General features: G+C 37.8%; 1 protein-coding gene and 1 pseudogene across 3 annotated transcripts; one reads left to right on the forward strand and one right to left on the reverse strand.

The window, feature by feature from the left end:
• The window catches only part of LOC141590303 (uncharacterized), a 472,729-nt pseudogene that overhangs the window by 362,239 nt on the left and 83,337 nt on the right, over nucleotides 1–27,153 (reverse strand).
• Nucleotides 17,631–25,833, forward strand: LOC141592337 (E3 ubiquitin-protein ligase RGLG2-like). Of its 3 annotated transcripts, XM_074412953.1 has the most exons (13): nucleotides 17,631–18,009; nucleotides 18,133–18,188; nucleotides 18,858–19,162; nucleotides 20,745–20,829; nucleotides 20,905–21,045; nucleotides 21,143–21,256; nucleotides 21,415–21,512; nucleotides 23,316–23,395; nucleotides 23,500–23,605; nucleotides 23,698–23,825; nucleotides 23,934–24,168; nucleotides 25,289–25,345; nucleotides 25,427–25,833. In XM_074412953.1, exons 3-13 carry the CDS (start codon nucleotides 18,911–18,913, stop codon nucleotides 25,505–25,507), a joined length of 1,377 nt encoding a protein of 458 aa, XP_074269054.1. In that variant the 5' UTR covers nucleotides 17,631–18,009; nucleotides 18,133–18,188; nucleotides 18,858–18,910; the 3' UTR covers nucleotides 25,508–25,833. The 3 variants fall into 3 exon arrangements, with proteins under 3 accessions (XP_074269054.1, XP_074269053.1, XP_074269055.1); XM_074412952.1 differs by having other exon boundaries at nucleotides 17,836–18,188; XM_074412954.1 differs by lacking the exons at nucleotides 17,631–18,009; nucleotides 18,133–18,188 and adding an exon at nucleotides 18,568–18,671.

Genomic DNA, 27,153 nt, shown 5'->3' on the forward strand with positions numbered 1-27,153 from the left:
GTTGAAGTGAACACGAGTTTGGTAGTAATGTGTAAAATAAGTTTAAGTGTAGTATGATGACGTGATTATGCTTATGAATGACTCGGTAGCAGGTAAACCGAGTTGGGTAATTTGTGTAGCGTAATGTGACATAAACCTTATGTGCGGAGACGACACATTAGGCTTGAGTAATAACGGTAATGCGTGAACGAGTGTGATAATTAGTGCCGAATTCCGAACTTAGTTTGGAATCGACACGCATGTTATTTTTGCAGGAATCTTCAAGTTACTTCGTATTTCTGACCGAGTACTTAACTATACTTGACCGAGTGCGAGTGCTTACTAGACCGAGTAGACCTTACTCGATCTAGTTAGGAAGTTATGACGTCGGGATGTGGAAAAATTTCTGCAGATACTCGATGAAATAGCTCCTACTCGATCGAGTAGGGTGGTACTCGATCGAGTACCCTAGACACTCGATCGAGTAGGTTCTTGTATGTCAAAACCTCACGGGTTTCTTAAAACCCTTATTTCTTCCTATTCTTCTCATTCCTTCTTCTTATTTCGTGACCTAAGCTCTCAAACCCTCATAATCTCTCATAAACTTGTGTTGGTAGTGGTTAATTTGGGGTTATTTTCTTTGTTTGATTCCGTTCTTTTACTTTACTACTTAATCAAGGTATGATTTCTCCCATATTTACATGTTTTGTTGCTTTAAATTTGTTAGAATGGTTGTATAATCTGAAACTTCGATTCATATGATCAATTTGTTGCTTTTAATTGTTGTAATATGATTCACATGCTTCCCTTTCTTGATTGTTGGTGATTAATTGCTGAAAAATAGGCTAGAAAATACCCAATTGAAGCCGAAATTTCTAGGGTTTACAAAAATCAAAATCGATTTGGGTTGTTTTACATGGATTAGATGATGAAATTGAGTACTATACCTTGTTTATAATATATTGAAGGATGAATTTTGATGATTATCACCTCAAAAAGTTGCCTTAAAACTCCGTCTTAAAAGTGCCCAAATTGAAAATTCGTTTGCTACATTTGAAATTTGGTGTTGTATATGACTGTTTAAGTAAAGGTTGAACTTCAATATGATAGTAGTGGTGTTAATTCATGAAGAATATGTCAAAATAATTACAGCTGTAGAGACCGTCTGACAAGTTTAACTGAGTTATTTGTTTCTAATATTGAAGATGATGATAATATGTCCTAAGTTACTTTTCCATGAGCTTGTACAAATGCCTCACATGTTATTAGTAGTGTGTATGGAGTGACCTTAGAATCATGCTAGGATGTTGGAATTTGTTGAGCATGTGTATTCATCATGATAAACTTTTCACAACTAGTAAACATGATTTGCTATAAACTGAAGTCATATATCAAATTGGGGAAACTGTTGGTGAATGTGTGTACTTAGCTGAGCATTCAAAGTTTAATGACATGAATTATGTGCTTCACATGTCGAACTTGTTGGTGAATTTGTGTACCTAGCTGAGTATGTAATATCCAATTGCTTGAAGTATATGCTTATATGTGTTTATGCAAGTTTGTTTAAATTATATGCTAAAACAGATGCCGAGACCGAACGTAGGGACCCGTCAGAGTAAACGGGGGAGGGTTACACAACCTGAGATGGGGGAAGGGAGTGGACCCGTGGTACCCGCAGTTCCGGAGTACCCTTCTGTTGTATTTGTAGATTTCAAACAGAGAGAGCGTTTTGTAGTTTTGCAAAAACGCAAAATGAGGCCGGCGAGGTGTATAGATACTACACTTTTGGAGGAGTTGGGAATAGAGACGGATGTCCGTCACATATTCGAGACTTTGGGTTTTACGGGGTTGTATAGGCTGAGGAAACATTCCTACCCTTTTCTCACCTTGGAGTTTATGAGCTCCTTTATCTATAACCCAGCTGCCCCGACCATTGAGTTTCGGTTGATGAACACCAGTTTCTTGCTTTCTATGGACCGTGATTACTATCTCGACCTGAAGTGGTTGAGAACTTTGGCTGACGGTAGCCTAGCTTGGAGGGTATGAGGCGTGAGTTGGATGGGGATCCCGGCTCCTGAGCACCTTCCACCGACCGAGCCGTTAGAGCCGGTGGTGACAGCTGTTGACTCCGACGAGGAGGAGGAGGATGATGACGTGCCCCGCCAGTTGCAGACCTACCTCATCGATGACGTGATTCTTGAGGTGATGCCCGAGCCGAAGAAGGGCGAGAACACGGCGGTAGTGGTGGTGGAGAGGCCCAGGTTGGGGAGAGGACCCCGTCGAGTGAGGGAGAGGACCTTGGAGACTAGGCCACGGCCGGTAGCACCACAGCAGCAGCAGCACCCTTTTCCGTGCTACCCTTACCTCGACACCCCGGAGACGCGATCCAGCTACTTGGCAGAGAGAGTGTCATCTACTTTGACACTCAGGAATATGCACGAGATGGCGTACACTCAGGGGATATGGACCGAGGGACCGCATCCGGTTTGGTGGAGTGGAGTTGGGGACTATAGTGGGGTTTTCCACTCCTACGGGGTGGATCAGTCGACGTGGGGGACACCTCAGTCCTTTCCCTACGGTGGTTTGACCCCATGGCATGTAGGCCCGGGAGTTGGAGCGGGAGTTGATGCAGGCATCGGGTCATCGGGAGCGGGCACCTCGGGAGGTGATGGTGGAGGAGATGAGTTGATGGTTGAGTAGCAGCAGCAGCAGCAGCAGGAGGAGTGATGCTCCTAGTTTCTTTATCTTTGTTTAGGATTGTTGGATTTGGATGTTGGTAGTTGTTGGTTGTTAGACCCATTTATTTTCAGGTTTGTATGCTTGGCCATAAGGCCGGATTTGATAGTTGACCTTGTTGCAGGATGTTGGGAGTCGGGGAGTCATCCCGACTCAAGTTACGTGACGGTTATATATATATATATATATATATATATATATATATATATATGTTGGTTTATGACAGGTTTTATAAGGCATTTGACCTGTAGGTACTCGACAGAGTACCCCCATACTCGGTCGAGTAGCTACAGGTATGACAGAATTGATGCATTCTGATCTCGGGGCTACTCGATCGAGTAGCCAAGACACTCGATCGAGTAGCATGGCACTCGATCGAGTACCCTTACATACTCGATCGAGTAGCACTGTTACAGGAACTTTTCGAAAATTAAAAGTGTTCAATTGTTTTATAATTGCAAGTTTGATGTTTAACGTGGTTATTAGTGCGTAGTAACACCTTTGAACCGTTAATTTCATATGTTAGAAGTCGTGCTTGAGTTTTATATACATATTGGTAACAAGTAGTGAAGTGGTGATGGTTTCTTGTTGCTTTAATATTACATCCGCCATATTACTATCTATTCATCGAAGTTACATCTTTTCATACGCTTGTGCATACGATATTAACATGGTTTATCGACGGCGGCTAGTTATTCCGGTGGTTTGTGTATGGTTTCTAATTTAACGAGTATAGGCTTAGTGAGTAATGTCCAATATGGTTCTAATTTATGTTATGATACAAGTAATAGGTAATATGTGTGCTAATTTTGGTGGTGAACTTCGGGGACGAAGTTCCTTTTTAGAGGGGAAGAGTAATGTCGCAAAGTAAAAAGGCTGATTTTGAAATTTATGTTGTGTTCGTTTATAATACTTTGTTGTTTAATTACAAAATTTTCTAGTACCTTGGTCACTTTGCTTATATGGAGTGTAAGTGGTTACTTTAGTTCATTGAAGTGAATGTGATAGTATGTTTTAAAAGGACGGTCATAAAGAGATAGTTGTGGTGCAATGTGTCGTAATAGAATTGCGTCATTGAGTAACATGGTGGTATAGTCGTGCGGCATGAAGTTGATATGAGATATGTCTCGTGTTGATAGTAGTTGCTAGTGAATGGAGTAATCTCATATATGATGGGTGATTTGTAAGAGTGGATGTATACATATAGAGTGACAACTGATAATGATGATGTTTATATGATAGCTGTAAGAGTCGATATGAATAGAGCGTTAGACAATGATGATGATGACATGGGGGATGGCGTTTCAGGGAAGTAGGTGGTTTGTGTCGGAAGAATAGTGATGTCGTGCCTTTCCGTGTCTTGTGCGTTGAGTTAGGTGAGTTGAACTTCGGGGACGAAGTTCTTTTTAAGGGGGGAAGACTGTAATACCCGCCCTTTTAGGGACCTTTGACCAGCGTTGACTGACTTTGGGAGCTGGAATAGTTCTTAGAAGTACGTGCCAAAGCTATCTTGGGTTACGAGTTATGAGTGGTACTCGATAGAGTAGAGGCTACTCGATCGAGTAGCGTGGTTACTCGATCGAGTAGGGGGTTACTCGATCGAGTGTGTGTGGTACTCGATCGAGTATCGAGTTTTCAGCGAGGGTTTTAATCGCGTTTTGTTAAAACCGCAAATCATTTTCGCCTCATTCCTCCTATCCTTCAGTCGCCTCTTTCCCTTCCCTTCACCATAAAACCTCCATGGAAGCCTTTTGAAGGTCCTTGTGCCTTAGGAGAGCATAGTTTGAGTCGGGTAGCGGTCTTTTGCCGGATTTCTCTTTATAGGTATGTCATCATCATCATCCGTATCTTTGTCTTTACAGTTAGGGTTTGCTTGGTAGTAATAGATGTTGTGTTGTGGTTATAGGCTTTGCTTGATTCTTTGGATATGTCATATGTTGGCATGGATTGGTTGCGCTTGCTTAAAGGTAGGTTCGCCTACTGCTTTTCAGATGGTCTAGTGTGCCGGTGGTTGTGGTTGTAGTGTGGTTGTCGTGTGTTGTCGTATTCGTATTGATGGTTGTTCTTTGTTGTATTGTGATTGTGATTGTTTGTCTCTGGTTCTCGAGATGCGTTCTCCGAGTGGGAGTCACTTGCGGGGAGTGGCTTCACGCCCTAGTTTCGCCCTTCGTGGAACCCGCCACGAAGGGGATGTGCACATTAATGGGACAGGGGTTATCGCTCGGTATGATGAGCGGGGATTTGGTGGGTACGGCCGGTCCCCCACTCGCGGGATCGGTCCAGTGGACGATCGGTGACGAGATTGATCGGTGTGGGTGTGCTTGTGTGTGGCTGATTGTGTTACATTGGGTTGTTAGTTGTTGTTGGCTTTGTTGTGTTTTATCTCAGTACTGACCTTGTGTGGTTGTCTTCTTGTTTTATGTGTCTGTCGTGATCCCTTATGGTGAGCAGACTGTCTTAGCAGGTGTTGATATCGTTGATAGCTGGAGTCCGGGCAGGGATGAGTCTTCACGAGATTTGGTAGTTATAGTGAGTAGCCTTTTAGTTGTATCTTTCATATTGTCAGTTGGTTTTAAATCACTTGTAAAATAACATAATAGTTCTTTTATCGACATTTGATTATTACTTCCTCGGGCAACCGAGATGGTAATGCCCTTATAGGTCTTGAGTGGTTTTCATACGCTCTCGAATTGTAACACCCCCATATCCAGAGAAGCCTTAACTAGGCCTTTCTTAGCGACAGAAATCTTATGCCGATATCCGTCGTCGACCACTTGCCTTTGAGGTTGATGATCGAGTATTCCTTAAGGTATCACCTATGAAAGGGGTGAAACGGTTTGGTGTGAAAGGAAAGCTGAGTCCCAAATACATTGGACATTTCCGTGTGCTTGAGAAGATTGGTCCCGTTGCTTACCGTTTGGAGTTGCCCCCGAATTTGAGCAAGGTTCATGATGTCTTCCATGTATCTCAGTTGAGGAAGTACATTAGTGATCCGAGCCATGTCATTCAAGAAAAAATCCCAGATTTGGAGCCTAACTTGACTTTGGAAGAAAGGCCAATCCGAATCCTCGAAAGAGCAAACAAGCAACTTAGAAACAAAGTTGTGCCCCTAGTTCGTATCCTTTGGCGTTGTGGAAATGTCGAAGAAGAAACTTGGGAGCCTGTGTCTTCTATGTTAGCTAAATATCCCGAACTTTTCTCGTGAGGTAATTCTCTTTCCTTTATCTAATCCTTGTGAGTTTTAGCTATCCTTTAGAGTGTTCCTCTCCTTCCCTGGAATATTCTCCGCGTTAGTAGTCATTGCTTAGTTGTATAAAAGTCGTAGTTAGAGTTTGGTCATAGCTAGTGGAGTTATTATCCTTATTATAGAGTTTCGAACTAAAGATTTTTGGAAATGTTTTAATGTTGTCCACTGGTTTTAACGTCAATGAGTGGTAAAGCTCGTTATTGGAGACGTCCGATAATTGGTTTTCTCATTTGTTGGTGTAAAAATATATATTTTTATGTCTTTGATTTGGAATGTTGATGTTCTTGAACGGCCGACGAGGATATTCCATTCCATTGAAAAGACACTTATACTTCATACGTCCATATTTTGAAGATTTTGTTTACTTGATTTTAAAGAGATAGACCTACATATATACAATGTTCCTTCTTCTAAGTTTCGGGGGCGAAACTTCTTAAAAGGAGGGATGATTGTAACACCCCGTAAATTTGAAGACCTTTATTATATTTTAAAAGTAATATTTTAATCTATTTTAATTTAATATTAATTTATTTGAAATAAAATTTATTTGATAAAATATAATCTTATTTTATTTTGAAGAAATGTAATTATTTTTGATAGTTTAGAAATGTTTAAAAGTGATTTAAACTATATTTAAACCTTTTCCTTTGATAAAATAGATTTCGGATAAAAGTCGTAAAATTGGGATTTTCCCATTTCTTACGGTCGTTGGGTAAACGAGTTTGGATATTGGCATATGAGTACTTAATCTTTTAGTAAAATCGTGTTTAAGAACTTTAATATTCTCGGAAATCGCGTTCGACGAATATTTCTAATTACCGTCGAAGCAAACCCCAAAACGTGAACAAATGACCCATCTCCCCATGCCTTTTGGCTGGCCACCTACCCTCCATTGTCCCCTCTTTCAATTCTCATTTCCTCCATAACTCACTCTCTCTCTTCCTTTCATCAAACACCAAAAATCTATCAAAATAACCTCCTTACAATCCCTAAATCCTTCATAAATCCTTCATTTCTCCACCAAATCTCATAAAAATTATATATTTGGAATCCTCTCTTCAATCCCCATCTACTAGTAAGCCTTATTTTCATTTCCCCCAATTTTGTTTTAAGGCTCATCTTTTAGGGTTTTCGAATTTAAGCTTAATAATTGTGTTTTTGTTGTTCTTATAGGTGAAGAATTTGAAGATGAGTTAGGAGACTCATATATTGTAGAAGATGATGAGTGATTTTGGTTTCTAGGGCTCTTTCTCAAGTGTTATTGTTCCCTTTTTCTAGCTTAAGGTAACTATTCCGAGTCACTCGACGAATTAATGTCACATTAGTAGTTGTATTTGTTGTTTGTTGTCGTTTGTTGTTGTTTGTTGTTGTTTGTTGTTGTTTGAGACGACCTCGTTGATAAATGAATGAATGGAGTAAGATGAGTATGCTTATGTTTAATTTATGTTACCCATTTGTATATTATTGTTTGGAATAAATTTGGATGAGGAATTATGTGTTGTGACAAGTCCGTGTTTTGGCTGGAACGCGTCAGACCGACCGAGACGGTTTCAATGTTTCCAAAATATGACAGATTGAACGGCATCGAAAAATTAGGTGGTTTAGCCACTTGAATCACTCAATTCGGAGTCCGTATGAGTAAATGGCGTCGTTTTATCGATTAAAATTTATAGAAAAGTTTACCCTTGTGTGAGACGGTTATTTATGCTATTTTATTATGCGAGAATTTTGTGGAATTAGTTATTTTGTAAGTTGGAATGTTTTCTTTATGTTGATAGTGTTCACATGATAGAAATTGGAATATCGCATGAGAATGATATTGTAATGAATGTTGTGATTTGGGCCAAAATGGGCCAAGACTACGAGTGGGCAGTTGACCAACGAATTTGGTCAAACTAGGTTGAAACCGGTCAGCCTCGATTTGACCGATGACTCGTCGCGGGACTCGGGTCGAGGGTTTGTCTTTGAGGTGAGATTGGTTGTTATTGGATGTTTTATGTTTATGCCTTGATATTTGTAATTATCATTTCACATGTTGGATGTTGGATGCTTTGGATGCCTTATGCTTGAGTCTTGTTGCCTCTTTGCCATTTTAGCTTGTTCTCATGGATTATGGTACTGTTGGTTAGCTGGAACTTGGATTATTATTGATATTGGAGATATTGTTGGTTTGTCAGCTGAATATGCTCTTGCGTAGCCTTTCATATGCTAAGGTGTGTATGATCATTTGTGTGTGCAAGTTTGGACTCTTTGCCCCTCTTATGGTTAAGTGGGTGTCCTACTTGTCTTGTGTGGTGTGGGCTAAAGTATTCAAGCTGGGACTAGGTCCTAGGTGAGTATTTCGGCCTTCGCCATAGATAGGCCATTATAGTCTTTGACGAGTATATGTTCATCGCTTAATAGCCTTTGTGTCTTAGCTTGGCGGGTTTATATCCAAGTTAGGGCATGACCTCCTGACGTACTCTTAGAAGTATGTGGTCAGCTTAAGTACTAGCCAACCCTTTGGTGGACTCTTTAGGGGTACTCATGTGGTGTTATCATGGGTCTTGGATGCGGTAGTTTTTCGCATGTCGCTAGGTCTGCGCAGGTTTAGGACTAGGGTGTTTACCTTACCTCGTGGTATAGACTCGAGTTACAGAGTGACTATTGACGGTACTAGGAACTTATGCTTGTCTCTAGATATATTGTCCTTTCTTGTTTGATGATTCTATGAATCATAGAAGGTGAGATGCAAGCCGGCTATGGTTGATAGAGTTTGGATTCCCGGATGTTATGTGATTCACATGATAGTGTAGTATGAGTCGGTCTAGTATTCACATGCTAGGACTATGTGTTGCTATATTGTTGTTCACATGATAAGCACGATTGTTTAGCATCTATATGCTAAGGCTATGTGTTATTCATATTCGTATTCTTATGTTTACATGTTATATTAATTATGACATTTCGTGGCTGGGAGAACTCGGAGTTACTCCCCACTGACTGTGGCTTTCGTATTTGTATAATATGCGATTGACAGGTAGGTGATGCATATATGGGGTACATGGACGAGCTAGCGAGCAAAGTAACCTTGGGACCTAGATTGGCTTTATTTTATTGTGACCCTTAAACACTTTTTATGTCATATACTTTTTAGGGACATATGTCTCCCTTTTTCATATTTGGGTTGTATAACTTTGTTTCGCGACTTTAGCGATGTTTTATTTATGAGATTTATTTTGGACCTTGCATGTTTGACACCTTCCCATTTGGATATTTTTATAACAGGTTCAGGTTTCGTTTTCGGTTTTAAAAATTACAGGTTTTTACCCAAATGAACCTATTACAAACATATCCATGCAATTTTTATCTAGAATTATGTGTTTACTTTTCCGCAATGAATGAGGGTGTCACAACATAACTAAGGTTATGTTTATGTGTGCGGTGGCTAGGCCTATGTATCGAGAAGATGGTGAGTTACTTTTCGATGGGAAAATTGGTGTATTCCCTTTCATTGAACATGTATCAGCAGCAAGACGAAGCAAAAACAGGGAGGCAGGAACAATAGAAACAAAGGTTATTGAATCAATAACAAAACAGGTAACCAAAGATTGCTTGATCAATGACATTATTCCAGCAGTTAAGGCAAAATGGCCAGCAAATGCAAGTAAAAACATCATCATTCAACAAGATAATGCAAGACCTCATATTATTGACCATGATCCAGAATTTAGGGCTGCTGCCAGCTCAGATGGTTTTAACATTCATCTAGAATTTCAACCACCTAACAGTCCAAATTTGAACATCAACGGTTTAGGATTTTTTAGGTCATTACAAACACTTTAAAATGATGAAGTTACCAGACAGTTGAAGAGTTAGTGGGTAATGTACATGCAGCATTTAGAGATCATGAACCCATGAAGTTGAACTTCAACTACCTCACTCTACAATCAGTCATGGTGGAAATCATGAAATGCAAGGGACACAACAGTTTTGATATTCCTCATATGAGTAAGGAGTCACTTCTAAGGGCTTGCCTGGATTGCCAGTAATGAGCCGGAATAAATTAGGGGTAATAAGTATGGGGTTTTTTTTATAGGTTTAGATATAGGGTAAATTTTCAGAAAGAGTAATTATTTCCCTCAAGGGAGGGTAATATATTACCCACCTACCCCCTAGGTAAACATTACTTGAGTAAAAACAAAACTGGTAGAACGCTCTAATTTTTCATCTCATCGGGTATTTTCTTCCATCTCCCTCTTCTACTTGTTCTTATCCCATCTCTTCCCACTGATGTCGTTGATGATTTATCATATATTTTTGTCAACTGTTTCATTATTTACTTCAAGTTTGCTATTTTTTTGTATCAATTGAATTTGTATTAATCAAATATTGGGGGTATTTGTTGGATTAGGCAAATAAACCATGTTTATTAATGTTTGACAAACACTTGCAATGAAAATGATGATTAGTGTTTGACGGTGGACTTTAATAGAAAATTTAATTCATATATTTTGTTTGTTGATGGCCTAACAGATGATTATGCGATGATTTTTTTTCTTTAACTTAATTTTCAGTATACTGCTGAACCTGTTTCAATGTTTTTGCCCGATTTATTGGTATAGTACTTGATAATTTGGTGTGCATAATTTGTTTGTATCCTTTGTATAAATTATTAATGATGTTATGTTACGTTTTTTTACTTCATCTTTTATGCAGCTATGGCGCGTAGATTATTTTTCCGAAAATAAAAAACTATTGTTGGGATTATTTGGTACATTAGGATGAGGGACATGATACTCATATGGTTTTATTACTACATCATGTCTATTTTAGAAAAAATGAAAGTACCTCGCAAAAAAAATATTCATTCGGCCAAGCGAACATTGATTAAGGAATTGCAAACTTGAATGGGTTCCTTACTTCTGATATTGCTTGTATAGACCAACTTAGAATGGATAAAATTACTTTTGACGTATTATGTGGGCTAATTTGGTCACATGTCTCTTAAACGAGTCAAAAAATATGTTTTAGAAGAGAGAGTAGCTATATTTTTAAATATATTAGCACATGATCAGAAGCAAAGGATGCTTGTTAGACGCTTGAAAAGGTCAAAAGAAACAGTAAGTAGGAACTTTCGTTAGGTTTTGAGAGCCGTTTTACGTTTATATCAATATTTGATAAAAACTCCACAACCTATACAAGAGGATTGCAATGATGCAAGGTGGAAATGGTTTAAGCTATAATTTAGTTTAATGTTAGTGTGTTTCAAAAATTTCTATGTTAAATATTTTCTAATAATAACTTTTTTATATTAGCATTGCTTAGGAGCCTTAGACGGGACTCATATTATGCTAAAAGTTCATCTTCATGAAAAATCAAAGTATCGTACAAGAAAAGGAGATATAGCTACAAATGTTTTAGCAGCTTGTACAAAAGATATGCAATTTACTTATATTTTACCGGGGTGGGAAGGTTCAGCCGCTGATGGTAGAGTTCTCCAAGATGCAGTTACTAGAAGGCATCCATTTAAAGTTCCTCGGGGTGAGGGTTTTTTCCTAATTTTACTTTCTTAAGTCCTTAATGTTGGAGATAGGCAAAATTAATAAATCTTTGCAAAATTTCTAATTGGTAGGATACTATTACTTAGTTGATGCTGGGTTTACAAATGGTGAAAGCTTTCTTGCTCCATATAGGAGACAAAGGTATCATCTCAATGAATGGAAAGATGGTCGTCAACCAGTCAATCATATGGAGTTTTTTTTAATATGAAGCACTCCTCGGCAAGAAATGTAATTGAGAGGTCTTTTGGGTTATTGAAAATGCGTTGGGCAATACTTAGGAATAGTAGTTTTTATGTTGCTGAGATGCACACCGATATTATAAGTGCTTGTGCTCTTCTTCATAATCTCATTCGTCGAGAAATGAGTTTTGATCCAATGGAACCTCTCTTAGATACTGAATTTGGTAGACAATTTATGGATAATTCTCAAGACTATATCAACATTATTGATACCTCTAGAGCTTGGACCGATTGGCGAGACAACTTAGCTCGTGAGATGTTTGATAGTTGGTGACTACGTAGACCTTTTAGGCATGTTGCTTATAATGCTTGATGGTTTAGTGCTTCTGATTTTGTGCTTAGTATTATAACTTGTAACCTTTTTGAATAATTATGATCCATTATTGGTGATTGAATATAACATATTTATATTTTTTTTCATCTATATTCTAATGTTTTAACATTTTTGTAATGCTTCTTGAAAAATGTATATATGTAGAACCTGCACATGACTAAAATAAGAGCAAGTACTGAAAAAATTAGTCCAAGAAGATGGACACTAGAAGCGGATACGTTGTTGGTAAACTTGTTATCATCTTTGCATGTGGATGGTAAATGGAAAGCTGAAGGTGGGTTCAAATCTGGTTATCTTATACATTTGGAGAAGTTAATTTTCGACAAAATGCCAGAAGCTGGACTCAAAGCAACCAATATTGATTCAAGGTTAAGTAATCTCAAGAAACGATTTAATGCACTCTTGGAAATCAAGCATAAGGGGAGCGGGTTTGGATGGGATGATAGTTTGAAGATGATAACGGGTGATCGCAAGCTATTTGATGAATGGCGTAAGGTATTGCTTCACTATTATATCCATTTTTACGCTAGGTTTGTTTTTAAGACTTGTACTTTAATTGCAGCCAGATGATTTTTTTGTATGGACTTATTATACAGAGCCATAAAGATGCCAAAGGTTTGTACAGAAAGCCGTTTCCATTGTTTGATGCCATGGAATAAATTTATTCAAATGATAGGGCGACGGGTGTTAATAGTAATATGCCTCTGGATAGAATTGAACAAGAGACTAATAATGAGATAAGTAATGCTGAAACACAAAGTGTCGTTGAAGTGCCAAATGAAAGATCAGGAATCGGTAACATAAGTCTAGATGAGACTTCAAATCAACCAGCTAAAAAGAAGGCACGTAAGAACAAAGAAATACAAAATATGCAGAAGAGCTTCGAAAAACTTATGGGAACCATGTTAGAAAATAGCAATTCACAAATAGCTCAGCTAACGGCAATGCTTGAAGGTCCTAAAAATTTCAAGATGAGCTTGCGTGAAGAACTAGGGAAGGTTAACGGGATATCAAGGAATAATATTTTGACTTTGTTAATGACGATGACTGAGAGTGATGTTGCCATCTTTTGAGATTTAACGGACGAGGATGAAAAATATGATTTCTTGGGTATGATTTTGGCTAGGGATTAAAGTTGTGTTGGAGGTAACTAAGATTTGAATGTTCGACGGTAGAATGAAGCATGGTGACATTTTTTTTTAGTTTGTTAATGGCTTTGAATAATGTTGGTAGAAAACATTGTCCTCCGTATGACAATTTTATGAGAACTTATATGATTATGTCTTTTGCTAAAATCAAATTTTAAATTCAAGATATTGCATAAAATTTCATTTAATTACTATTGTACCAAATATGGGGAATGATTACTCTTGTAATGATCTTCCTTATATACCAAACCTGAAAACTGGGATAAATTTTCCCTCTGTATTAAACTCCCTGGTAATCATTACACTAGAATATTTCCCCCCGAAAATATTACTGGCAATCCAGGCAAGCCCTAAGGCAGGGAATACTCCCATTAAACTTGACAGTTGATGCAAACTTAGTGAGGGAGTGTTTAGCATATTTGGATCAAATTGGTGAGGGTAATAGTCTTAATAAGTTAAGACAAGGTATGACACTATTACCTGCAGTAGAGGAAGTTGTGGTTGCAAGTGACGAAGAATATTTCAATGATCTTACAAGGGAATGACAAGTTCAAGTAGTCTTTTTATTTTTGGCTGGATGTTTCAGTAGGAAACATGATCAGATTTTTCTGCATGTTTACTACTTAAACATCTTATTGAATGATCCTTTTCAATTGTGGTCATTTATTTTGGTTAATGTAATGCAATGATATGTGTAATGCAATGTGTAATGAAATGATCATTAAACGTTTTAGTTAATGAAATGCAATGTAAACATGTTTAATGAAATGAAATGCAATGCAACAATTCATGTTCAAATGTAAACTTGGTGGTTGAAAAAACTCTAAGTCATGTTCAAATGCAACAGTGAAGAAGTCATCATTGCTGGCAGCAAACCAAGCTCTCAGGGAATAAAAACCCTCTCATCATTGAGCTTTAAAATGGTTTCACTTAATGCCTCCTTAACCAATTTATGATTGGGGTGGCATGAAGTACCCATTTCAATATTGGGGTAAGACACAATTAGCAGCAAGTACCCTCAAAGAAGCATCACAGGGTGACACAACAAACAACATGAGGTTTCCAAGTTTGACTCTCACAAAATGCTTCATTGAGTCAGAAAAGGAACAACAATTACCAGCAACAGAAAAAAGGCAGCAGCACTGAAGCTCTCAGGGAATAAAAACCCTCTCATCATTGAACTTTAAAATGGTTCCACTTCATGCCTCCTTAACCAATCTAAGATTGGGGTGGCATAAATTACTCATTTCAATATTGGGGTTAAACACATTTAGCAGCAAGTACCCTCAAAGAAAACATCATTGGGCGACACAACAAACAATAACAGCAAGATGACCTAAAAACTAACAGCATCAGTATAAACAACAAACAACAACAGCAGTATAAAGAACGAACAACAAACCAGACCAATGTTAACAACAAACAAAGAACAACAACAAACAATACCAACTAGATGACCTACAAATTAACAGCATCAGTCTAAACAACAAACAACAACGGCAGTATAAACAACAAACAACAAACCAAACCAATGTTAACAACAAACAAAGAACAATAACAAACAATACCAACTAGATGACCTACAAATTAACAGCATCAGTATAAACAACAAACAACAACAACAGTATAAACAACAAACAACAAACCAGACCAATGTTAACAATAAACAAAGAACAACAACAAACAATACAGTTAAAGCCATGATAAAAACGATTAAAGCCATCAAAAAAATTAGCAAGAGTTTCAGAGATAAACCTTCCTTTTTAAGTCGTTCCTTTTCAAGACGGATTTTGCGTTTAGCAAGAAATCTCAGCCCAAATATTTTGAATTTCTTTGATTTTGGAGACTCTTCATCATCAATTTTATTTAGAGGGAACAACTCATCTACCTCACGACATGCAACGACTTTCCCCTCGCATCCCACCTCTTCTTCAGCACATGAGTCAGGAACAAAAGATGTTGGCGATAAATAAAGTGCAGCAATTTCCTCCGTATCAAGATCATTATTCGAAAAATCGTCAGAACCAATTGAATCAGACAAATTTTCAAACCCAGGAGTGTTGGGAACAAGATCTTGGTTAAGAGTTTCCTGAACTTTCGTACCCAAATCATTTCGATTAAAAGTGACGGGTAACGGATCAGGAATATGAGCAGATTCTGGACAACTTTCGTCACAAACAGAGCAATATTCACAGCAATATGAGGGACAATTAACTGTGCAATTTAAACAATCAGAGGAACAACTAGATCCATGCACATTTATGGCAAAACAATAAGAAAAACGATAAGAACAAAAGATTTACAGAGAGGAGTAACTTTGTAGATGGGGAGAGTTTAGTAGAAAGGGAAGAGAGATGGAAAGATGTTGAAATAGAGAGGAAAACATAAAACGAATGAATGAAGATGATGCAAGTGAGGGACGTTGAAGATAAAAACGGTTTACAGTAATGAGGGACTGGATGATGTTGAAGATGAAGATAGAGACGGAAGAGAGAGGGAGATGTAGAATGAGGCGGTTGGTATGTTAGATGATTAGGGTTTTGGAGGAAAGGGTGAGTTAATGGGCGTGTGAGTTAATATGGGTAGATTAGGATATGGATGGGGTATTAAATGGGTTTAGGTGAGTGGATTGGGTATTAAATGGGTTTAGGTGAGTGTGTGAGTTTATTGTAAATTGTAAATTGATAAGGAAAGTAAGGGTAAGTTTGTCATTTTCCATGCCAAATATGGTATGTTTACATTGGTCTGATTCGTCCGTTTTAGGGAAGTGTTTACGTCTGTCTGGATCGGAGGGAGTATTGCGGAAATAAATTAGGTAAAGTCGTAAACGAGTGTCCGTTCTCTCTCTTCTTTTCCCAGAGAACAACCCAAAACAAAACCCTAAATTAATTGCGCCGCCGCCTCTTCCTTCCACACACCTCCTCTCCTGCTACCCCTACCCGATCGCCGGAGATGGGTTCTTCCTTAACCTATCTCCGGCTATTGACCACGTCTCTTGTGTGCTGCGATCCTCTTTGGCTTGGTTTTACTCCTGTTGCTGGTGACGGATCTGGGTTTCTCGATCAACCGGTGGACTGTTTTGGTGTTTCGTGTTGTGGCTCCGAGGTCGTTCCGTTCCTCCGTTCTCCTGTCCTGTCATCAAATGCCTTACATGCAGTCCGGGGTGTTTCCCCTCTCCCTCGCGCCTTCCCCTCCGGTATGTTGTCGTTTTTCATCTCCAGGTCGTCGGTCTTAGGTCGTCGGTCTTGTGTTGATGAGCTGTGCTCATTCTGGTGTCGCTAGTTGGTTGTTGTGTAGGTTTTGGGATGGTTTGGTGTTTCCCCTCCCCCTCGTCCTTTCCCTCACCGATCGGTCCCATTTCCTGTTCCAGCTAGTGTCGGTCTGTGTTGTCTGTGTGGTTGGTTTTGTTGCATGTAAGCCGATGGTCCTGGGGGAGTACGGTTGGAATTTGGAGTCTCGGAGGTTTTTTCGGTTTTCGTGTTGTCTGCCGTGCTTTCCGTGGTTTGTTTGTGGGGTCCGTCTCGTTCGTTGGTTGGAGTGAGGCCTTGGCTTCTGGGATTCTTTTCCGTCTGTTTGAGGCGTGTTGGGTAGGGTGTAGTCGGATTTTTTTGGATGTGGCGTTGGTTGGGTCGGAGGCGGTGGTTTCCTCCTTTTGTTAATGTTTTCTCTGTACGTCATGTGTCTTTTCTTGTACCGAATAATAACCTCCTATAGGTCTATCTTAATGACTTCACCATGGATATTTGGGGTATCCTGTCCCCTTATCTATGTGTTGTTTATTTTAGTGGTCGGGTTAATAATGGTAAGGGTAACTTTACCTCCGGTTTGTGTTGTACCTATCTCGTTTCGGATTTCTGAGATAAATTTGGCCAGGGGATTGGTGCACTGGGTTTCTCTTTTGCTAGCTTTTTACCTACTCGTTGTTCTGGGTTACGAGCCTCTTGTCCGTTGTGCTTGTGTTCCAAAGTGTAGGAGTTTTCTCTCCTTTCGAGGCAGACCTTTCTGGTCTGTGTTTCGCCTTCCCTTTCTACGCCCCTGTGGCGTAAGTACACTTTGCTCTCTCTCAATTGATCAAGGATCTTGTAGGATTCCAGATGTTTACCATAGCCAAGGAGATGAATCTCCAAGACACACTTTTGGGTCTTGTAGCAGGTATTTCTCCGAAGCTTTATCGATCAAGACGAGTACTGATGTGTATCTGGGGGCTCGTTGGTTTTCTGAGGACGGGTATCACAGCCAAGAAGATGAATCTCCGAGACACTTTTTTGGGTCTTGTTGCAAGTATTTCTCCGAAACTTCATCAATTAAGACAAATAAAGATGAGTGTTATCCTTTGATCAGCGCTGCTCGCCCTTTCAAGACTTTTGTGAATGATAAAATTGTTTTTCGCGTCCAGCCATCTGTACGACAGCAACACACTTCTATAACCCGATTTAGTTACTTTGTTATCTTAGTTTACAGTATTAATAATTTAAGTGCATTTAACCAAATGAGTCAACTACTACATGTATGAAAACCTTTCTCCCAAAAAAAAAAAAAAAAAAAAAAAAAGAGTAAAGTGTTGGTGGGCACAATGACGTTATGAGTTTATCCGTTGAACAAGAGAGACAGAGTTGAAATCTTGAACCCACCAAACTTCCTTGTTCCCTCCACGTGCTCACTTCCCAACTTTTTCAATCTTCAATCTTGATATTTTTCATTTTCCGTTTATTTCCTTTTTCTGCATTTTTGGCTCTTTCCACATGTTTTTCTTGCATTAAATAATTCTCAACAATGGCAGAAAGTGAGACGAAAAACACTAGACCTTTTATCGCAATTCTTTATTATTTCTTTTCCCCGAAACTAGTCTTCTAAAAGTTGCAACTGTTTTAGTTTGATTGTTTCCTTGTTTTTCGTGGTAATCCAGAAGACAAACCCCGTCTCCTACCGTAGCACCTAACGACGCCGTTTAATCTCCCAAAGGTTCGTTTACTCCTTGCACCTTAGTTGGCTCTGCTAATTCATTTTGCATGAACTCGACTCACATCTCTCGAAACTTGAAATGTGGCATTAAAATGGAAATGGAAGATGGGTTAAAAGTAGTGATTTCTAGATTTGGTAATTATTGAATAGATTGTAAATGTAAATTCCGGGTAATAGAAAGTCAGACCCAAGATTTGAAGGTTTGGGTCAACGTAAATTGTGTCTTTTACTACTCATAATTGAGATATATTTCTGTTTATACATGATATATTATGATACAGTATTATTTAAGATATGATTTGGGGAATGTAAATAATATTCAAGGGCCGTAATTAGTGGGAAATTGTTAGAAAAGGTTGTTTCCTGGAAGTAGACTTGTATTGCTTGTACAACTCTATCTTCTACAGCCGCTATTTCTGGCTTTTCTGAATTACACTAGGATTTAGATTTATACAACTACATAAGGTAGTCACTCCAATTACGGTACGCAATCTCCCATATTTGCAAGTTTATAATACTGGGTTTTCAATACTGGAATTTGAGTAGGATTTATTTCCCTATATTATTATTATTATTATATTATATCTTAGTCGTTAAGTATCTCAGTTTTCTGTCCTCTATAAATATTCATTCATATTGATTGATATTGATCAAAAAAAAATATTGCAGAAGGTGAAGAGAAATAAGAATTAATTATCGCAGAAGCAGTTTTAGTTTATTAAATGGGGGGAAACAGTTCAAAGGAGTCTTTCAGGTCAACTTCGTCGGTTAGGGATCAGCATCAGTATCAGCCTGGGTATTCTACCCCATATTATGCTCCTGATAACCAACAGTATTACGGTAACACGGCCCCACCGCAAATGCCACCCACTACCTCGACGTCGTCTGGTTATGGTGGGTATACACATGAGCAAAAGAAGAGGCTTGATAGGCGATATTCAAAGATTGCTGATGACTTTGCTTCCCTTGATCAGGTAATTATAAAACTTGTTCAAATTTTTCTAACCTTATAATGTGCTTTTCAGATTCATTTGTTTGCATATAGCGATTAAAGCCTCTGGTTGCATATACTGATTAGAGACATAGGTTAGCCAAATGTCAGAAGCATGCATTATAATAGACAGTTGCAGTGCGAAAATTAGTATGCCTGAATCATGCTAGCAATTAACTTTATATTCAGAAACGATGAATTTTTTCCAGGACAATCCTAGAATTGCTTTTGAATTTGTTAGGATAAGTATGAAGCCTTGATGATTGATCAGTAGTAAATTTTTCAAGATGGCCGATTGCTAGTATCTGATTGTTATGGGGTTACATAATTTATGCCTACCCCAAGAGGGAGGTAGGCCAAGAGTGGTACGTCTCAAGAGAAAAATGAGTTACCATGGGGATGTAATCCTGTCTTTATTCTCTGGCAATCAAGTATTTCTCTGTGGATACGATATAAGTTTTGAGGAGGATATGGTCATTCCTGTGCCCAGAGAAGTGCAAATTGAGATGAGCAATGGAAAAGATTGCTGAGGCAAGGAGAGTAAAAGGATCTTTTAAAAAGAAAACCAACATGATTGAACCTGAGGGTATCTCTTTAGCGAAGGAAATTCATGTTGTGTGTTAAATGCTTTTAATTGTGTTGGAATAATTGAATCTCTCTCTGTTTTTGACTAGAAAGTTTTTATTTTGAATGGTTGCTGATGGAAAATCATTGAATAGAGAATTTTATTGAATGGCTGCTTGAAATTTCTTCAAAACAAAACCAAAAACTTATTTTGGCAAGAAAGTCAAAGGACGGATGCGAGTCTACACGTGTGGAGTCTTAGCAATCTCTAGGCTCAACCATAGGGAAGACATTCAATAACGAGCTTACAACATTTCTAATATAGCTCATCAGCAACGAGCATGCACAAAGCTTGAAATAACAAGTGGATTTTCATAGGCTAGCCCTTCTTAAAGAGGATAATCTGATTGTACACAACAAGTCACTGGAAACATTGAATGGCATTAGCCCATGCACGAGGTGCATCCTCCCTTTTTAGCTAGCTACCCGAGCTATAACTCAGAGGTGGCGCCTACTAGCGTGCTGAAAAAAAAATCTGGGAAGCTAGCGAACATAATGAAACTAATATCAAGGCTTCAAATATGACTTCAAATATAGGTGAAATAAGTATATAGATACTTGAAAAGTGAAACCTAAAAGTTTGAAATGTGCTGGTCAGCACAACATGCAGGCTTAAATGTGAATAGAAAAAGGTGGAATTTTTTGTCAGCGTGTCTTGGGAGATCCATAGTAAAAATATACTTCAGATTCATAGTTTTGATTTCACAGACCTGCCTTTGTATACCCTTTGATTGCGTGGACAGCTGGCAGTAATTGTTTAACCGTGGGGCATATTTGGTTGTTTCTGTATGGCTGCTGTTATGTGTAGTGATTCTTAGTAGTCGAGTGTTTGGCGTTTATCCCAGACCCCTTTATGTAGCCAGCCAGGTGGGAGATGTTGGTAAGTTTATTTGAGACAATTCTGGATTAAAAGTGACAAGAGTCTTGATCATCATTTGCAGGTGACTGAGGCTTTGGCCCGTGCTGGTCTTGAATCCTCTAATCTTATTGTTGGCATCGACTTTACAAAGAGCAATGAGTGGACAGGTAAATCTTTACTCACTTATACTTTATTCATGACAATTTGTTTACGACTTCTCCTAATTTGCGATCCTTTAACAGGCGCCAAGTCTTTTAACAGAAAGAGTTTGCATCATATTGGGGATGGCATGAATCCTTATGAGCAGGCAATATCTATTATAGGGAAAACACTTGCTGCTTTTGATGAAGATAATTTGATTCCGTGTTTTGGATTTGGGGATGGTATATATTATGCTCATTCTTTTTTACTTTAGTCTTTGTGTATGAAGCTTATGGCTATAGAATTTGGGTGTTGAACAAGTACAATTTACTTTGACAGCGACAACACATGATCAAGCTGTCTTTAGCTTCTACCCTAATGATAGAGTTTGCTATGGATTTGAAGAAGTCTTGTCTCAGTACAGGGAGATTGTTCCTCACTTACGCCTTGCAGGTTCATCACGCTTTCTTACCCTTTATTATGTTTATTGCCTTCCCCAATTGTATTTTATTGGCCATTCCTCGTGTTAGTGATGATATATTGGGGGCTTATTATTTAATTTTAGCTGTTTTCCAATGTTGATTTTTGAACTTTGTACCTTTACATGATAGGGCCAACATCTTTTGCTCCTGTGATTGAGACAGCAATGACAATTGTTGAGCAGAGTGGCGGACAATACCACGTTCTCTTGATTATTGCAGATGGACAGGTAATTTATTTCCCTAATAAATAGTTCGTTCTTGCGGTGCTTTAACTTGAACTAGGTCTGTGCTAGTGGGAAGTGGAAACTGACATAAGGAGGAACATTTGCTTAAATTCAACTCACATACTCCCTTCGGCATTCAATTTTTTATTTTTATTTTTGCATTAAATGGTCTGTCCGGCCCCTCAAAATTCAGCAGTTAGATTTTCTGTGAATAAACATCCTTTTCCTTAACTGTTCAAAGCTAATATTCCCCAGCGTTTAGGTAGTCTGAGTGTACCTTTGGGGATCTGTGCTAAATATTAGGTTTAGGTCCTCTTAAGGAAAGTAGTCAAAATATTGTGATTTCTTGTCTCTTAGCAGTACCTCAAATGTTGCTAAAGTTTGAAGTCTAGTACCATTGTTGGTACTTCACGCCAATACTTAAATTTAACTTAAAGCTATAACAGGGCCAATAAACATAAAATGGATGGAGTGTCCGTTAAGATTCTTACAATGAGCCTCCCTCCAATATTTGTTGTTTTTGTGGTGGATTCTTAGAATAGTAACCTCCCTCCAATAGTTTACGCATTCTTTTGAATTAGTTTATCGACATTTTTATTATCGCTGTTGTCTGCTGTTGTGTTTTGAGACAAACTAAGTACATATGGAATACATAAATTATTGGCAGGGATAGAGGGAGTACCTTGTAAAAGAATTGCGATGTCAACAAAAGTGATTCTCACTCTAATTCACTCAAATAGCTTCGTAGTTTCAAATTTCTTTCACAAAATTATTAAATGCGGTGAATTGCTTGAAATAGAGGGAGTATAAAAGAAGATATAAGTATATAACCATGGTATTAAAACGCTTCTTTGTGTTACATAACCCCCTTACACTTGGTTTCTGACCCTGCCTATGGACTCGTATTTTGTTTGTACACAACTAACGGAGCATTCCCAACATATGTAGCACCGTCCGCAAACTGGCTTAAAGGCAGTAGATAGCCTGGTCCTATAAAAAGTGCTCAGTGGCGCGCTTAAGCCCAGGCTTAGTGAGGCACTAGCCAAAATGCCTCGCGCATCTTATGTTCGTGCCTCGCGCATCTTATGTTCGCCATATAGAGAAAGCAATTTATGCAATTTCAATATCTTTCTTCTCGTTCGTTTATTACGCCAACACTCTTTGGCACAATATCCTTAATGTTAACACCTTTACACTTTAACCCACTTTAAAATCCTAAAATGGGAAATCTTGCACAAAACTTCATCAACAAAACACAATTTTATTAGTAAAACCTGTGCCACGTATCTACGAGGCGTGCGCCTTCACCTTACACCTTGCGCCTTGTCACCTCGAGCCCTTCTCCTCTCAGTGCCTCGCTCTTACTCTTTCAAAAACTAAGCTGTTACGTAACTGAATTTCAGGCCATAGAAAAAAGCCGATATATTGGCCGCATAAACTGATATGTTTAAGCTTCACTGTTTTTTTTTACCGGAAGCTCCTGCATCTATCGATGTTATACACTGTTTTTGTGGAGAAAACATGGGAACAACCAAACAAGGAACATGCGTACGTGTATTTGTGTAGTGATGTATCTGTGAAAAAAAAGAGGTTACGATATAAACCACAAACATGGCAAAACAACTGACCTATATTAAGAAGAAATGAAGTTGGGAACGCAGGTAGACGTGTGTTTTTTAGGCGCATTGACCGATACCAATTTGTCACAACCGTTGCCACATTCTGCAGCTGATAGTTCCTTAAGTACCATGGATTCAACAGAATCCAAAGTGAGTTTGAGGTTCAACGTGTGTTCCATTTCTGTAGGTAACCAGAAGTGTGGATACAGAACGTGGCATACTTAGTCCACAGGAGCAGAAGACAGTTGATGCCATTGTGGCAGCTAGGTAGACTTTTGCATTGTTTTTATCTTGTTATTCCTCGTGGATTTATGTCAAATTTTATTATATGCTTTGCTAATTGCTAATGCTCGTTATGTGATGCGTTACAGCAAATATCCTCTTTCAATTGTATTGGTTGGGGTAGGGGACGGGCCATGGGATATGATGAGGGAATTTGATGATAATATACCAGCTAGGGATTTTGATAATTTCCAGGTATGCTTCTAAATTTGTAGCAATATTGCTCATGAATATTCGAAAATGTTCACGATTACTTAATGTAAGACTATTATTTTCTATCTTTTTAGTTTGTGAATTTCACCGACATTATGGCCAAGAATACTCATCACACCCGGAAGGAGACAGAGTTTGCTTTATCAGCCTTAATGGAAATTCCTTCTCAATACAAAGCAACAATGGAGCTTGGTTTATTAGGGTCAGCTTCTGCTCCCTGCTCTTTCACACTATTGGCGCCACATAAATTATTATTATTATATCTGCTTAATTATAGCTTTGTTGTTATTATGTCTATGGCCTAATGCAGTAAGCGTAGGGGAACTTGTCCTGAAATTGTACCACTTCCTCCTCCTCTGAATAATGGGCGTTTGTCAGCCAATTCAACATCTTTTAACTACTCAAAACCTTTGCATTCAACAAGCGTTGGGTCAAGCCAGCCCGTGTCCTATGGCAACAAAAGCCATGCTGGCACAGCTCCACCTGACCCTGGGTTTTCCCATGATATGGGGCCAGGTGGTACAAGCTCTGCTTACGATAATCAGGTACGTAATGTTTCAATATGCTGTTCTTTTAATATATATACCATTGTACACTTGTCTTGCTATAATCTATGACTTTTTTTTCTCATTCAATGTGTTAATGTCGACACTCCCCCCCTAGTAGCACTAAGGAGTCTAATGTGGCAGTCTGGTTGTTTTGGGAATCAAACGCTGGCTAATAGGAGGTTTTGTTAGGTTCTCTAGGACCCCAATTTTCTTGATGCATCGCGATGGATACAATCATACATGTGTCAGATGGATACAAGTGTTAAATGTATACAAGAGTGACAATGAACTACAGTATTTTGTTATGACATAAGTGGTGAAAGTTGTCACACATTTTAGTGAAAGATGAGTGAAAAGAGGCACGCGTTTGAATCCTTTACATATGTTTATCGGTTGACTGTTTTTGAGTGGCCTAATTTTTAGCTTTAGCCTTTAGCTCTAGGCCTGAAAAAGTCATTCAGATGGACTTATTAATTTGACATAGAAGGTAGGTTAAGTTCTGGACTCTGTCAAAAGGTATTAGTTTGCTGTTGCTCCGTTTTGTTTATCTCCGTTCGTTAGGGCTGACCAATGGATCAACAGAATCTTTTATTTTGCCTATCATAAGTACATTAAGCTAATATTGGTTTAGGTGAAAGTGCTCAAGTTGGATGAAGCATACTACATACTGGATGATGTAAAATGGAAATATTTATTATTTAAATAACTATTGGATGCACCGAATTAGTGGAGAAAAAGCGAAATGACCTTCATGAACAGTCAATTCTAATTTGTTAACCCATGTTTTTTCGGTTTTGCTGGTCTTTGTCAATTTGGGGTTCTCGGCTGAAAACATGACTTTATTACAACTCTTTATCCGTCCGAACTACGGCATGGCCATCGATTTTGTAAGCCTGTTGAAACTGTTCTCAGAATCAATTCATTCCCCGTCTTTTTTTCGAAATATATTTTCTCGAGCTGCTTTCTTACAATCTGAATAATCATTTTTCTGTGAGCGACTGTCTGAATACAGCTGAATCCATAAGGATGCAATGGGTTGGACCTAAATTAGGGTTCAATCTAGTTTTGTTTCGTTATTAAAAAAAGGTTGCTAATTTACGGTTTTCCTTGAGCACAGATGTGTCCTATTTGCTTTACCAACAACAAGGATATGGCTTTTGGCTGTGGACATCAGGTAATTTCATACTAACTTAAGGGGATTGCTTATTGACCAAGTTACAAGATCTTGTGACTAAATGATCCGTGTTTTATGTAGACATGCGCTGAATGTGGGCAAGATCTACAGAGTTGCCCCATTTGTCGAAGCGAGATACAGACGAGGATAAAGCTCTACTAACTCTGCCTTGCTGTGAAGATGATATTTTTCTGCTTTGTGTCTGTTTATATATTCAAATTCTTTTGTTATCCATTTGGTTTTTAGTTATTGAAAATGTCAAATTTACCGTCTTTGCGGGTTTTGAGCGGGTTTTGAGCGTCTTTACATAGTGTTTCAGTACATTTCCAATTGTAAATGAATCCACTTTGGTTTGTTGAGTTATACTGTTGTCGAGTTAAAGATTCATGGTAGTCTTACAAACAATGTTGTACATACCCGGTTTTTGTTCAATTTGTGAGTTGTTTTTTCAGGTTCGAATGTAATTTTAATCCAAATTTGAAGGCAAATTGTTTTAGCTGGGATTACAGTTCTGAAGTTCTAATATTAGTGGTAAACAAGGTTTTAAAGTTGAAAAATACATCTAATCTTTTTTAAAGTTGTTTCATAGGACTAATAAGAGTCCTTGTGATATACAAGAAGTAATTTGAAACGATGCTGTGCTAGATTAAGATTGTTTTAAATTTGAAACGACGCTGCTAGTGGATTAATATTCAAAGTTTTATCAATGTCATGAAATGTGTATTTGATTTCACATCTCATATGTACCATTCTCTGTTACAAGTGTGCACACCCCTCTCGGTGTTTCCCTCTAGAAGAGAGCCATAGAGTCGAGTTTGCGATCAACAAACCTTGAATTGACTTACGATCACATCGATTCCCGGCGGAATCGTACACCGTCCTCAACAATCTCAATATTCAATTGTAAATACCCGTATTTATCGATAACGAGATTACGGAAGGCCAGGAAAACACCCGATGATTATAGGATGATATGTATTGACGTTGAATACCATTCAGTTGCGGGTCGTTTTACGATGTAGGTGCGATTTGAGTTTATTTTAATCAGTTTAATTCATGAAATTAATTTAATTGATTAAATCGATTTTTTAGTTGATTTAAATGAATCAATCAATAATCAATCAATCATCAATAATAAATATAACTAAAGGAGGCTTTTTTTGTTGTAATTATACTATTAGCATTAGAATTAGGAGATAATTAATTATTTACAATTTTTTTATTATAATTAGGAATATAATTTTCCTATTAGAAATGAGAATTAATTAATTATTTTATAATTTTTCTATTAGAAATAGGAAATATACTATTAGCATTAGAATTAGGAGATAATTAATTATTTATAATTTTTTTTTTATTATAATTAGGAATATAATTTTCCTATTAGAAATGAGAATTAATTAATTATTTTACAATTTTTCTATTAGAAATAGGAAATAAATTAACAATTTATTAAGGCATTTTTTCCTAATTATACTATTAGAATTAGGAGATAATAATTATTTAAAATTTTCTATTATAATTAGGAATATAATTTTCCTATTAGAAATGAGAATTAATTAATTATTTTACAATTTTATTATTAGAAACAGAAAATAAATTAATTATCTACAATTTATTAATATTAAAAAATTATTCATTAGTATTTGTTCACTTTTTATTAAATTAGAAGGGAAAAAACCTTTGATATATTTATAATTTCCAGTTTTATAACAACTTTCGATTAAAAAAATGAGGTATTATGAGGCTAAAAGGCCCTAGGCCGAACTAGGTTGTGGCAAATGTGCATGCATAATATGTACTACATG

The sequence above is a fragment of the Silene latifolia genome, chromosome 7 (assembly GCF_048544455.1).
Source record: "Silene latifolia isolate original U9 population chromosome 7, ASM4854445v1, whole genome shotgun sequence".
Lineage (NCBI taxonomy): Eukaryota > Viridiplantae > Streptophyta > Magnoliopsida > Caryophyllales > Caryophyllaceae > Silene > Silene latifolia.